Source organism: Oryza brachyantha, chromosome 11 (genome assembly GCF_000231095.2).
Source record: "Oryza brachyantha chromosome 11, ObraRS2, whole genome shotgun sequence".
In the NCBI taxonomy this organism is placed as follows: Eukaryota; Viridiplantae; Streptophyta; class Magnoliopsida; order Poales; family Poaceae; genus Oryza; species Oryza brachyantha.
Genome location: NC_023173.2, coordinates 13,472,531 through 13,488,509, shown reverse-complemented (window position 1 = coordinate 13,488,509; position 15,979 = coordinate 13,472,531). Strand labels below are relative to the sequence as shown.

The following is a 15,979-nucleotide window of genomic DNA, read 5'->3' as shown; positions in this document are numbered from 1 at the left end:
TCTAAAATAAATTGCTGCAAGTCTTAAGACCTGTTTGGAAGAGCTTTTGGCAGCTGTAGCTTCTACTAGAACATTCATAAGTCAGAAACTCTGCTAAACAATATTTAGCCTCTGAGAATCTTAAATTATAGAATCAGAAAATGAACTTTTATCCAGAAGCTAAGAAACCCACTCTTCTAGATTCTATTAACCTAGTTTTTCACCTGCTACTTGTCAAAATCTTAAAGCTTCACCCAACAGACTCTTAGTGTGTTCTCAGACACGGTGTTTGTCAGAATCACTGCAGACTTGAGGCTCGATCCACTCTCTAACCCAGCAGCTAATTCCCACAAACGCATATATGCACATAATTAATAGAGAATTTCCAAGGTGCCTCCAAGACTAACAGAGAATTTCACATATGCATTTAGTCCTATGAACGCATATATGCACATAATTACTTACTATGGCTGGAAGGACAACGGCGCCGGAGCCACCCCGGCCACCACCGGCGACGACGCGCACGCGCAGGTGCAGGTCGAGGCGCCGCCCGCGCACGCGCACGCCTCTCGCGAACCAGATGGCCGGCCACCACAAGAACAAGGCACTGTAGATGTTACGACAATTTTTTTTCTCAAGAACAACGCATGGGCGGCGCCGGCGCAGTGGGTGCGTGCCCGCGGTGATCACGTACGTATGGTACGTCCTAGACTGTCTGCAGGTAATGAGGTAAGTACCGTTAACGATAAGTTTTGTCCCACCTCGCTAAATTTGATATTTGGGACAATAGATAAAACGTTTTCCATCTTAATAGCCATTGCCTCTTCGGGGGCACCCTTATATTTCTAGGCAGGTCGCGCGCTGGGATCTTTCGTTGTGTATGGTTGCTACACGTAGCAATCCTACAAAAGTTGAGAATTCGGACTTTGATTTCAGGTCAATGATGCGTCCGACATGGGCGCAAGGCTTTTTTGTTTTTCTCATATTCCAATTTTTTTTTGTTTTTTCTCATATTCCAACTTCATGTGTTGTGACTTAGAACACACCTCCACGTTATGTTCAACTTTAGTCAAATAATCCTTTTTGAAGTGTATCGAAAAAAAAATACTCCCACAACTTGCATTCTCAAACATAATCTTTTTCCTCATTGCCAGTGTAGTTGGAAGCTCACTGGCAATCATATAATTAATTATTATGGTAGAACCAGAGTAGAGAAAAGTTCATATATATGAACTACGGTGCACCAACTAATTTCACTCATTCCTATTGATTATTCATCGTTCTTTAAATTCGAGGACTAAAATCATATTTGTAAAATTGGACTGCTAGAATACTCCATCCCTCCTAACGCAAACTTTTTATATATTAGATACTTTCTAAATTATAAATTATCTTACCAATTATATAGTTTTCATATGTTAGATATTATCTTTCCAATTAGAAACAAGGCAAATACTTTCTATATATTAAAGATTTTATATAGAAATATATATATATATATATTTATATTATAAAGTTTGTATAGATATGCACTGTATACCTTTAGAATCAAAGCCCAATGGCAACATTAACATGGTATATGCAGTACCACGAGCCGATACCAGATATCATTAGAACACTGACAACGATACTAAGATAATGAAATTTATGTGTAACACCATGCTGCAGTTGCGTCATCATAAGATCGACCAAGGCTATAGACCACTTTGGTTGGACACCAAAATATCCAAATCACTAACAATAACATCATGGACAAAACTAAATATAAATTAGTATTAAGGATTCTAAAAATATTTTGTTGACATTATATTTTTATGTGAAATTAGAAATATCACTGCAGAATATTTTTTATCATTGAAAGATATATACACCTCATGATACTAATGAATGGAAAACACAAAAAAAATGAAAACATCATTATACTAATTTCGCTTTGTTATGTATTATGAATTATATGATCCCTTATTATTTTGTTTTAAGGGTATCGTTGAGGCTTCTTGCACTCACCTTAGCAGGATCTCCCGGTGAAAAACGAATACAAATGCTGAGACGAGTGGCGATGGCGCTATGATGTCGTGTCTTCTCTAGAGACAGGCCATGTTTTTGCCTTTTCCGTCTTTAGGCAATTGAAGCCATTCTACTTTGGATGGCGATGGGTCTGTATAATATAACTTGTAGACCTGCATTATCTTTTCAATCAATTATAAGCTTCCACTAGCTACCACCTGCCTCCTTTTATAACCAATCATAACATTTCTTTCTTTAATTCCGTCGATTTTCATGTGTGATTCTTAACCAACCATAACTACTTCCTCCACTGGACATCACCCGTCTGCTTATTAATATGTGATTTTTTTTCAATATTGTCAGCTTTATGTGTTATTACTTGATCTTTTAGGTTGTATCTAAAATAAATTTGCTGCAAGTCTTTGTTTAGGAGAGCTTCTGGCAGTTACAGCTTCTGACAGAATCTCCAGAAGTCAAAAGCTCTCCTAAACAATACTACCTCCATATTTTTATGTATGACACCGTTGATCTTTTAGGATTACGTTTGACCCTTCGTTTTATTCAAAATTTATATCCAAATATGCAAAATTATAATGCATACTTAAAGTTCCTATAATAATAAATCATATTATAATAAAATAATTAATAATTATATATATTTTTAATAAGACGAATAGTCAAACATGAACCTAAAAGTCAATGGCGTCATATAAAAAAATACGGAGGGAGTACTTTTTTAATAATGGATAAAAAGAATTCAGTTGACTTCAAAGAAACTACCACCACTTATTACAAAGTTTATAGTTCTCTAACAAAATAAATTTGGCCATACATAAAGCTAACAATCCATCAAGCAAGAGAGAAACAACGAGGATCACTAGAGTAAAGCATTATTCAATTCTATTGCTAAATCTCTAGCTAAGTGCTAAAACACTTTGATAGGCAAAAACCTCCAACTTTTGACACGCAATAGAGATAGCTTCTCTGTTCTCTTTATGTTTTTGTAGGATCGTCCATCACCGCAGCAAATACGTCATTCTGAAAAGAACCTGCAAATATGATTTTGGAAAAGATTTGTCAAAAACCACCTCATTTCTGCTTAGCCAAAGAGCCCAGCAAATTGCAGATGCTCCTATTAACATCAGATTTTTTTTAATCTACACACTCTTTCCACTCAACCAGTTCCCTCCTAAATCATTAAAACTATATGGTGCTCTTAACCCTAAAGATATAAAAGCATATCCCCATATAAATTTGGCATAATGACAATCAAAAAACATATATTGGATAGTTTTATTGTGCATAAAAAAACAACACTTCAAACTACCATCCCAGTTTCTCTTAGCTACATTATCTATTATCAAAACTACAACTTAAATAAGTACCATAAACCTTAAGAGGTAATTTCAACCCCCACATGCCTTTATTCCTAAAAGAACGATCATTATTTATTAAGGCAGAATACATAAATTATTTATTAAGGCAGAATACATAGACTGAACTGAAAATTTTCTATTTTGATGCAGATTCCATCTAAACACGTACCATTCTTGCAACTAAGTTACTTAGGTTGTGCGAATCTAAAATTATAGAATCATAAAATGAAGCCAGAAGCTAAGAAACCTACTCTTCCAAATTCTGATAACCTTGTTTTTCACCCACTACTTCTCGAAATCTTAAAGCTCCACCCAACAGAACAGACTCTTCGCGTGTTCTCAGACACGGTGTTTGTCCGAATCACTACAGACTCGAGGCTCGATCCACTCTCTAACCTAACCAGCAGCTAAACCGTATAATTTTGAACCTATCTTGGCCCGAGTTCCGTGACGGAGACACGGTTGGCCGACGCGGCCGTCGGCTCGCCGCCTGAAGAGTCGGCGGCCGTCTGCCTCGCATCCGGCGGGCGCGCGCAGAACGCCGGCCTCGACGGGGGCTCGAGCGACGCCCTGCTGCCGACGATCATCGTGGTCACCGCTGACAGCTTCGGCCGATCGGAGGGGCTCTCCTGCACGCACAGCAGGGCGACATGGATGCACCCCAGCAGCTGCCCTCTCTGGAGGGGCCACCGGCCGCCGGTGGCTGTGGTCAGCGCCGGATCCACCGCCTCTAGAATTGTTTCCCTGTTCCAATGCTGCCATACCTGCATAAATGCATTAGTTTCAGGGGAAATGTTTCTAGAGAGACTAATTGCAAGTAATATGCAGCTTAAGGCTGTATTGTTCAGTGAGGGTCAGAGCATTTTAAAGAGAATGCTAATATTTTATTTTCTAAAAATGTATATTGGCTTTATCTTAAAAAATTTTAGACATAAAAATTACATACTCCTCCAATGAAAATCTAAAACTGAATAAGTTATATTAAGAACACATATTTGTGTCTCAATTTAGGATATAAAAGAGTTAATTTTAGACATTTGTAAATATTATGAATGTATTTGGTAACCTATTGGAGATATATTTTCTAGCCAATCCTAAAATTCAGTTTTAGGGATCAATTTTAGATATCTATTGAAGATGCTCATATAAGAAGATTCCATGGGGCCCTAAAACACCATGATAGATTAGTACATAATTAATTAGCTAATAACTTAAAAATAGATTAATTTATTTTTAAAATAACTTTTCTATAGAATTTTTCTTATAAAAAATACAATGTTTGCAGCCTGGGAAGCTTATGCTTGGAAACGAGGCAGGAAAGGTCGGGAACGCTTGCTGTTGAACTCTTGTTTTCATAAATGAGTGCTCTATCTATTTCAAAATATATGTAAATTTCCCTTTATTTTATTAAAATAAGACTTTATTAAATAACTGTGTATTAGGACATTGTTTAGATGGTACAAAAGTATAACGATAAGAAAGTACTTTTAATACTAATCTAATAAATTATATTTTATCTTTAAATTATATCATAATAGAGTAATTTTTTATTAAATATTTTTATCCTAATGAAACTATCGGCTCCATCGTTTTACAGTTGCAACTGCTTATAAGCCAAAATTTGAATTTTAGGACTTAATTTTGAACTTGATTTTGTGTTTTTTATCATGGTTTATTTTATACATTTCGCTTTTGAGTCACTATATACACGTATATAAAAGTTTTACCTACAAATTATTTTTCGTTTGCAAAAACGTGTTTTCGCTTATTTCTCCAAAAAACGAAACAATGGGAGCCTATATGTGCCTCCTACTTCAAAATCGAAATGACATAGGATTTTTTTAAAAGTTACTCTTAAATGATCATGAGCCGTCGCTTTGGATCCAACGGATCTGATTTTATTATACTACACCAGTATGTCTAATTGAATTTCTATGAATATAAAATTAAAACTAAAATATATAACTCTGGGATAAACTTACGTGTCTTAGATCATGTTAAAATAGATAAATATATCGTACCAAAGTTTTAAATAAAATATTTAATATATTTATAAAAATATATAGTTAGATCTAAATTTTACTGACGTACCGTTACGGTAATAATGGCCATCCTAAGGAAGCACATCTTAAGCATTGTCACCCCGGCACTACACGCACATATTCTTGCGAGTCCAAACACAAATAAGGCCTTGTTTAGTTCTCAAAAAAATTTTCCAAAAACATCATATCGAATTTTTGAACACCTAAATAAAGCATTAAACATAAATGAACCAAAAAACTAATTGCACAGTTATGGAAGAAATCTTGAGACGAATCTTTTAAGCCTAATTAGTCCATGATTAGCCATAAGTGCTACAGTAACCAACATGTGCTAATGACAGGTTAATTAGGCTCAAAAGATTCGTCTCGCGGTTTCTAAGCTAGTCGTGAAATTCATTTTTTCATTTGTGTCCGAAAAACCCTTTCGACATCCGGTCAAACGTTTAATGTAATGTTTTTGTCAAAAAATTTTGGCAACTAAACACCACATAAATGTAGGCGGCCAACATTGTTGTTCTGTCCACTTGTTGGTAAATAAGTTTTGCCAAATTAATAAAACAAATACAGAGGAAAAAGGAAATGATATATGCATGTTCAAACTCACAAGGTCCAAGAGGCTGAAATATTGGTCATGATCACCGTAGGAGCCCATGCTTCTTTTTCCTGTGACGATCTCCAAAATGAGAACACCAAAGCTGAACACATCAGACTTGACTGAAAATTGCCCAAACATGGCGTATTCGGGTGCCATATATCCACTGTAATTAAAAAAAAAGGGCAGTGTTAGCATTTTTTATCTCTATATAAAAGGTAATATATTTGTTTTACAATATAAATCTTTCTAGATTTACTAATGAACCTACACATATATACAAACTATATACATATTCATCAATACATATATACAAACTATATACATATTCATCAATGGATAAATATATACATCAATGGATAAATCTAGTTAAGACTAGAAAGTTTTGCAATATGAAACATAGAAAATAATAATTATATGTTTTGAACTCAAGGGTAGGTACAAGCCTACACTTAATTTCAATATTAGTAGCATACAGATATATCGAATTGTGATATCTTACTATGTCCCAGCTACTCGTTTTGTGACAATATGGGATTGATCTTCTCCAAATAATTTTGCCAACCCGAAGTCTGAAATCTTTGGAGTTAAATCATAGTCTAACAAAATGTTATTTGCTTTGAGATCGCGGTGGATGATCTTCAATCTAGATTCTTCATGCAGGTACTCCAAACCTCGAGCAATTCCAGTTATGATCTTGAATCTCTTCTCCCAATCTAATTCCCTTCTTTTATCTGTATCTGCCACTCGAAGAAGGAATGCATTTAGGTTAATTCTGGATTTTTTAATAATAAAGTACTCCCTCTGTTTCATAATATAAGAATTTTTAGCCTTGTCTAAATTCATATGATGCTAATAAATTTGTACATATATAAATTATATATATTAATCAACTGATGAATTTAGACAAGATTAGAAAGTCTTACAATATAAAACAGAGATAGTACCAACAAGTTGCATTGAAAAAAATTGTACCGAAAAGGATGGTGTCCAAGCTTCTATTGGGCATGTACTCGTATACAAGCAACTTTTCTTGGTTTTCCACACAAACACCCACAAGTCTTATAAGATTTTTGTGTTGAAGCTTGCTGACCAAAATTGCCTCATTTTTTAGCTCATTTAGACCCTGCTTTGAACAATGTGAGAGCCTCTTCACTGCGATCTGTTGACCATCTGGAAGAGTGCCCTGTCCAAATGTGTGATTTAATTTGCACATAAATATGTAGAACTTTTTGTGAAGAACTTGAAAAGTGATATAAAATAGTGTATGTTCATAAAATGTATTAATTTGTTCTGTGGTAAACTTATCCAAATAACAATATTGACAAACAATGAATAGATAAGGTAAATATTGTTGTAAGTATGGATCGATGCTTTCTGCTAGATTTCAAAAATGTTGATACCTTATAAACCACACCAAAACCACCTTCCCCCAGCTTATTTCGTTCATCAAAGTTATCTGTTGCTATTTGCAAAGTCCAGAGATCAAAGCTGAAGTCCTCCTGATTAATTGACCCTGTTGAATGACATAACTATCTTAACAGCAGTAAGTACAGGATATAAATGTGATCTGATCAAGATCACATGGACTGATTTTACAGCCTCCAGTTGTCCTAAAATAATAATAAATGTGACCCGAGCGCAATAATATTTGATCTTCACCTCATCTTTTTGCTTATGCTTATAGTTATAAGCCAAAATTTAAATTTTTAACCTTAAATTTTAAGTTAATTCTGAGGTTTTTTTACACCAAAGTTTATTTTTTATATTAACTTTTAGATCGCTAAAAATTCTGAGGTTTTTTGTTTGTAAATATGTTGTTTAACTTTTTCCATGAAACAACCATACAATCTCCCCTCTTTAGCTATCTATCTTATAATACATCTTCTTTTGATTGAATTAATCAATTAATTCACTGATCCACTGTAAGTATATATGATGCAAAGACGAGGGCTGTTAGTTTATTAAAAAACATGAAGTTATCCACCACTCACAATTTGAAAAGGAAATGCAGAGGTAAGAGGAATTACATGGCATTTGTGGTTCTTTTGCCGGTTTCCTCCATATGTGAAGCACGAAAAATGCAATTGCTAATACAGCAACAGTTCCTGGCAGTATAATCCCAAGAATCGTAGGAACTCTGTCTTTTCCTGCCAGATAACATATGTTCCCATATAGAAATATTGATCAAAATAAAAACGGAACACACATTTCGAATTTTACAGTATTCAGTAAGCTAGGACATCACTACGACTTTAATCCCACACCAGTGTTTAAACGACGAACAATTTTACTAAGAGATATTTTGTATAAAATTTTAGTATCTATTAGTACTTACTCAACTAACGTAAAATTCCTCTTAAACAGCGTGTCCACGTGGGTGCAACCAATGTGTCTTGGGTTTCCCACCTCGGCCGTTGGATAGGTGACACGTGTATAGTTCTAGAAAGAAAAATATTCTGATGGTTTATTATTGCAAAATGGAAGGAAAAAAGAGGTGGTTTCAAACAAAATTTTGAATTTAGGGAGTACTGGATTGATTCATTCGTACATATTTTAATTTGCACATGTATAATATGAGTGGGAAATAAAAGGAAGCCTACCTTCATGCTTCAGAGCTATTGTGGCGTTACCTGCTATAAGCAATTGGCAAGTTAGCAAAAGAATGAATAAAATGCTAATAACTAACTAAAATAATAGATAAACAGAAAACTTTTAAAAAATATTGGCTACTAAGCATGAATTTCATGATAAAAATTAGTATGAAACTTCTTGCGCAAAGAAGGTAAGAGTCTTCAAAAGAAATGAGATTGGCTAGTGTAACCTAAGTAGCAATTTAATTTGGCTCAAGTTTATCATTATGGCAGAGATCGTGTCTGTTGCTACTGAACAAATTCAGAACGAGAACAGTAAAAACTTTTACCAAAATATACATTTTTTTGTTTGCTGATCTAGACAGAGGCAGCTTAGCTAATGAGTAATGACTAATTCACCATAATTACTTTCATAATACCCAATGAACCTTTAACGATAATTAGAGATGACATGCATCAAATTAGATTTGTGCTTGATCAGAAGTTGGTAGCTAGCACCTCTCACTATTACAACTCACTTTTCCTCTCCCTACTCTGATCTCTACTCCACATAAGCATTTTGCCAACTTATAACCTGCTATTATACATTATAGGTCGGAGGGAGCACGGCTTTGTAATGTATAGAACTCAACAGCTGGTCCTACCGGCCATGTAACATTCCATGCATGATTTTCACTGCATTTCAGACTTGTGCACATACTATACTATTATAGACTAGTTTACAGTGCCATCATTTTCAAGTTTGGAACTTTGGATACCAAGTCAACACAAAACTTCTAGGAAAAGAAAAAAGGTATCCGCGTCAATCCATTCTACCCTTAGGATAAGGTTTCGTTTGAAAATACTTATACAGAGGGACAAATAAATGAGAAAAAATCTATCAGATCAAAAAAAAGAAAACAAAATTATGTCATATATAAATGTTTTTCTAATATTCTCGATAGGTATCTTAAATTACCATATTTTCTAGTATAACATGGTATTAAGGCACAAAAATTTTATGGTAAAGATTTGGTAGTTCTATGTACCTTCTCAAATACATAAAATTTTTCAATATATTAACAGCTAGGTGGTGCAAATTAACCCTAAGAGGTGCATTCTCGTTCTAACCTCTCAACTCAAGGACAACAAATAATCTTCGAAATTACTTACAATTGCATATTGCACCCATTATTAATAGGTAATTTTGCTTAATTTTACCTTCCAGTGCTTTCTCAAGGACCGTCAAAAATAAATTCTTTATTTATATATACCTCAAGCTTAGTAAGTGATTCAGAGATACTCCACCTGATCATAAATATTTGATATTTAGGGCATGATTTAATCCATTTTATCAAGCTGGCCTTTAACATAACTGCTAAACTTCCTAGCGAAAATATAAAAATGGTCTGCAGCGTTTTGCATCACTTAAATTAAAAGTACTACCAACAAATTACTAGATTTTTGTACCAATAAATGAATTGATCTTTATATAATAAGTTACTACCTCCGTTCCATAAAAGCTTTATTTTTCAATTTCTATACCCAACATTTGAGCATTTTGTTTTATTTGAAACTTTATAGAAAAACTTTAAAAAAATTAGTTACACGTAAAGTACCGTTTATGTTTTATCATCTAGTAAAAATAAAAAATACTAATTGCAAAAAATTCAAATAAAACGAATTAAAAACTAAAAAATAAACTTATTTTAGGATTGAGAAGGACGGAGGAAAGTACCAGGTTTGGGGACATCAAGAATCTGTCCCTGCGCAAGGCTCCTGGGATCGGTCATTCCATTGATCTTCATCAGCGTGGCCTCGCGGACTCCAAACCTGTCGGCGATCGCCGGCGTGGTGTCCCAGATGCGCACTTTGTAAGCGAAGTGCGTCACGTTGTAGCCGTCCACCTGGTCGCAGCTGCATGGCAGAGGAATCCACAGCTGCTGCCCGACGAAAATCCTGTTGGGGTCGGCGATGTTGCTGGCGGCGGCGATCTCCTGGAAGGTCACGAAGGCGTCGAACACGTTGCGCGCGATCGCGTCGAGCCCGTCCAGCTCCCGGACGACGTAGATGGGGCGGCCGTCCGACCGGCCGACGCCGCCGTCGCAGATGCATCGGAAGGGGATAGTGACGGTGACCGCGGCAGGGACGCCCGTGGCCGTGGCGGTGGGTGGGAGGTCGTTGGCGGCGAGGAGCTCGCCGAGGGTGGAGGTGTTGAAGCGGGCGAGAAGCTCGGCGTAGGTGGTGGCGTCGCGGGTCGTGTAGCCGATGGCGGACTGGCAGGTCGCCGGCACGGCGCAGGTGAAGTTAGCTGCCGAGGCGAAGGACGTGGCCAGTAGCAGGATGATCGAGATCTCTGCGGTCACGCTGATCGGGACGACGGCGAACGGCGGCGCCATGGTGATGGTTGTGTGGAGGCGTGCGCTGCTGCTCAGGCAAGAAGTAACGGGACACAGTATCTTAGCACACAGGTAAAGGTCTAACCGTTACTAACATGTCAGGTAAACAATCATTAAAAAATATAAAAAAACTAATAAGATATATTAATATGAGTTATATTACTCTATAAATATATATAAGTTAAAATCAATTTCCAGTATGTTACATAGTGTAACAAAAATTAATTAAGAATTTGCATACACTAGTTGTAGTTATTTTTTTTCTACAACTTATAAAAGTTAAATTTAAATTTGCGTGTTAGGTAATAATATAACACATAATAATTTATTTTGTAAAAAAATTATATTTTTATAACTATTTAAATGACATACATATATACAGATAAATATCGGTTCGTACGCTAAATGAGTTTCCGGAAGTAACGGTAAACCGGCCGGGTTGGTCTTCGACTACGACGCGTACATACGTGCTGCTCTTTGTCGCTGAGAGAGAACGATCAACGGTGGAGAAGTGTCAAGTGTCAACTATGGTGGGTTAGTGGTATACTGTGGTGGCGACTGGCAACAGTGAGCACTGAGGCAGATCGGAGACTGGGCTTTGGCCGCCTTCGGTCAGAGTTAAGTTTTTCGTACGCATGTTTTCTAAACTGCTAAACGGTATATATATTTTATAAAAAAATTTTATAGAAAAGTTGTTTTAAAAAATCATATTAATTTTTTTATATTTTTTAATAATTAATAATTAATTAACTATGTACTAATCTATTATTACGTTTTTCACGTTGGAGTAAGTAACTTACATGCCATGCCGAACGCGGCCTTAGTAATAGAGTATGACTAAGAGGATATTAGATTTGCATCTATAAAATGACGTGTGATACAAGCTTATAATGTTTGCTTAGATTTTTCATAAATGAACCATACCCTTCAATTCATCATGACATTACTTATTAGTTATTTTATTGTTGTTGTTTCTTTTTGCTATTACAAGCGGTGGTTGTGATTGTTTGAGTTTTTTATTGTAAAAGTCAAACAACATATTTGCAAATAAAACATAATTTATGAATAAAACTTTTATATATGTATTATTAGTGATTTAAAAGTCAATGCTGAAATATAAACTTCAGTAAAAAAAAACTCCAAAATCAAATCCAAACTTAAGGTTGAAAATTTAAATTTTTAGCATATAAGCATAAGCACGAGAGAAAAGATTGAAACGAGATTATGACGAGACTCCTCTCTGACTTGTCTATTAAGCATTTTTATATGATGCTTCATATTTACATTACTCAATTCTTGAACAATATTTCATACGATCTAATACTCCGTGTTACCTTGATAATAACTCTACCCAATATAGTGATACTAACAAAGGCAGGCAAACTCCTTAATTAAAAATTAAAGGTAGCTATCCACATGTACACAAATAACTCCAATAGGTGTGGACTTGGCTATCCTTTTACCATTAGGCATTTAAGCATAGTGGTGGAATGGTCTCTCCCAACGGTGACATTCGATATAGACGTCGAAATTTAGTTGAGTAGAGGATATTTTTATTGCTGACAAAGCTATTCGTGCAGGATATTTTCCAAAGTTGGGGCATGTATCTTTCAGATTGGATGGTTGACATATTCTACTTTACTTATGGTTGGAATAGGTATAGATATATTTACACAAAGTAAGACTCAAACGGGCCCATCTTTAAAAAAATCCAAACTTATATAATCCCCGTGTTCAAAACAAAGTAAGGCTCAAACGGGCCCATCTTTAAAAAAAATCCAAACTTATATAATCCCCGTGTTCAAAATAAGATCATCTTTGTCTCTTATTTATTCCAAAATAAGTTAATTTTTAAACAATCATTATATTGAAGGTTGTTAAGTAGATAATAAATGAATTACGAATAGGAGACAGTTGCATTAGGATTTAATAAAGTGAAATGTTGATTATTCAAAGTAAGTGTGCAGGTGCATGATGCAATTATTTGGACCTTTTTTTTTATTTTACGCGGATACAGGTTTGGTTTTAGGACTTGTTTGATAAACGTTCACTTTTTGCTAACCCAATAATTTGGCAACTCCTGTATTACAATGTGTATGTTTTGTTTGTTAGCAATTTTTGTTAATGAGATTTGCTCCGGTCCAACAAAAAGTATCTTGAAGTACCTATACCTCATAAAACTAAATCATTTTTCACCATTAAATCTAGTTATTTAGGATATGCATTGTTAGATCCAACAAACAGATCTAGCTTGCGTCTACCTTGTCATCTACCTTGTCAATAGGGAGAGTCGTGGTGGGGAGGGGGATGAATTCAGCAAAGGGGAGGAGGACAAGGATGACGACAAGGACAAAGCGGATGTGATGGCGGTGGAGGTTGCATCCAGAGTTTCTTCCTTCTCCTTGATGTTGCGTCCGAAGTTTCCGAGAAGAGGCGACGTAGGCCATAGAGGTGCGGCGCTGGCGACTTCGGTGGCAGGGGCGAGCGGCGGTGAGAATAGGCCACCGGCAGAGAAGAAGTGGCGACAGCTTCATCAGCAGACGGTGGCTTCGGCGGTGAGAAGCGTCGTTGGCGGCTGGGGTGAATAGCGACAATGGCAGCAAAGCGGCGGCGAGAGGTTGTGTGAGTGGGTGCATGCGTGCATGTGTGCGGTTTTTTCTATTGCGGCATGCGTTTCCTTCTCTAATGCGACGTGCGGAGCCTTTTTTTTTTCTTTTCTTGTGCGATGATGGGGGATGTTTTTCTCCTGTAGGTGAACGGATGGACAAAAATCCGTTTTTAAAGTAGTAAAGATATGGTTTAGGAAGCATGTCATGTATCTATGACGGGCTAAGGAAACGTTGTGTCCGGATATAGAGGTGGAGCCCAGTAGACTTAGGACGGTTCCCAGGAAACCGGCCCAAATTTCAAATCAGTTGTCATGTATCTCCAATGCCCCCCCCCCCCCCCCCCCCCCCCGGTCTCCGGGCCAAATTGAGTCACCCCTTCCCTCTATCCAGCCCAACAGCAAGTACATGTATCCACAATAACTAGTTAACCACCTAAGCATGCACAGTCAACAGGCCCACATTGGCCACATCGTGGGATGCAGGAAGGTGAGCAAACAAATCAAGGCTGGAAGCCGTAGAGTTCCAAAAAAAAAGGCTGGAAGCTGTAGCGTCATTTGCAGATTTGTTCTCACCTGTTCATCCTCCGCACTCCGCAGTTCGTCTCTTCCCTATCAACTCTGAAGATTGTTGCCCTCCTCGCCTCTCTCTCGCCAAACACCGATCGTCGTCGTCGCCAACCCGCCGTGCCACGGACTGTTTGACTCGACTGGCGGGCTGCAAGGTCAGCCCTCAACCTGTCAATAATCCAGACACACACAGACACTAGGCTAGTGAGCGGTGACTCCTGATAAATCCTTATTTATTTTGCTCCTGTACGTGACTGGTGTTATCTTAAGGCTGGAGTCCGCCGTCGTGCTTGCCACAGTTTGCTTAATTAGTTGACTGCTAATGACATATAGGGCCTGTTTAGGAAGGTTTAGATTCTAAGAAGCAGTTGCTTGGTAGCCAGCTTTTGATAATCTGAAAAAGCTCATAAACCCAGCTTCTCCAGATTCTGGATTCTTAGTTCATTTTCCAGAACCTGTAACTACAGATTATCAGAAGTTGTGGATCGTTTGGACAGATTCTGAAAAAAGCTGCAGCTGAAAGAAACTCTCCAAACAAACCCATAATCTCTGTGCTATACTGCTAAATATACATGTTTCTCAGTTACTAGAAATCTAGTATATCCATTGCTTGAATTAAAACTGGGAATAAAAGCTATGAGTACTACCTCCGCTTCATAAGGCAGGATGTTTGACTTTTTGGTTCTAACGTTTGACTATTCGTCTTATTAAAAATTTAGTACAAATATAAAAAATAACAAGTCGTGCTTAAATTTCTTTTAATAATAAAGAAAGTCATAAGCAAAATAAATGATATTTTCATAATTTTTTAATAAGATAAATAATCAAAAATTGGAAGCAAAAAGGTTAAACATCTTAGTTAGGAAGTGAGTGAATATGATCTAGGGTTCAGGAAAGAATGAAATTTATCAATTTCATGAATATTATTGGGTTGTTTCTTTACCATGGTACGTAATTTCTAACATTTTGTAATGACTTTGTTGTTGTATATTGCTATAGAGCAGAGAAAGGGTGTTTCTAGTTATTATACATGTACCTATCTTGTATATGCTAGTATGTTAAAAGTATAAATACACTACACACAAAAGATAGTAGGCACCCCCTCTTTTGTTTCAAGCTCTGCCCCTGTCCGCATACGAGTATGTCTTGTTTAATCTTTGTTTGACATACGGTCGGTTAGATATCTTGTATGGCCAACGGCATACGTGGTATTCCGACATATACACTAATCGAGTATTATACGGTATACGGCATGTCATACTAATAACACTAACAACCACCTTCGGTTGTTGTTGGTCAACCTTGACCTTGTCGAAATCGATGGTGCGCTTATCAGTGGCAAAAACTATTTAATGTATAAATAACTAGAGTGGATGGCGCGCTTTGCGCGCCCTACCAGCCCATCTACAATTTAGACAACAAAACATCACTTTTCCTAGCTGGAAAGATTTTTTGTGTTAATTCATATTTATAAATATATCTAGTTTGCGAACAATATTTGCATATGAAAATGTAATATTGATAGCAGTACAACATAACTATAATTTGAGTACATATTGGATAAAAACGTACATTTTTTTATGCGCCTTAACACACCTTGAGAAGAACAAAATAAATGATATGCACTTGTTTACAAATGCAGACTACTGTTGAATTTTGTCTGCTCTCATGGTCTCAGAATGAATACACTGTTTGCTTATTCATTCTTTGCATGCACTCGTAATTTAGGTGTACAAATCAATTGTCTACGATGCGAGACAAAGTCAAGTATAAGAAATATTTATATAGGTGTTGGTTAGCACTATGAATAGTCGTTGTCATACTAAATAGAAAGTT

The 15,979-nt window shown here is 36.4% G+C and overlaps 1 protein-coding gene across 1 annotated transcript; it reads right to left on the bottom strand.

Annotated features, from left to right (window-relative positions):
* Positions 1-3,790: 3,790 nt before the first annotated feature.
* LOC102714327 (cysteine-rich receptor-like protein kinase 6) lies at positions 3,791-14,179 on the bottom strand. The gene is made up of 9 exons (XM_040528556.1): positions 14,150-14,179; positions 10,308-10,996; positions 8,600-8,629; positions 8,027-8,146; positions 7,400-7,512; positions 6,972-7,182; positions 6,499-6,736; positions 6,009-6,162; positions 3,791-4,126 (listed from the first exon to the last, which is right to left on the bottom strand). The coding sequence occupies exons 1-9, from the start codon at positions 14,155-14,157 to the stop codon at positions 3,791-3,793; spliced, it is 1,899 nt and encodes a 632-aa protein (XP_040384490.1). The 5' UTR covers positions 14,158-14,179.
* Between the last annotated feature and the right edge of the window lie 1,800 nt (positions 14,180-15,979).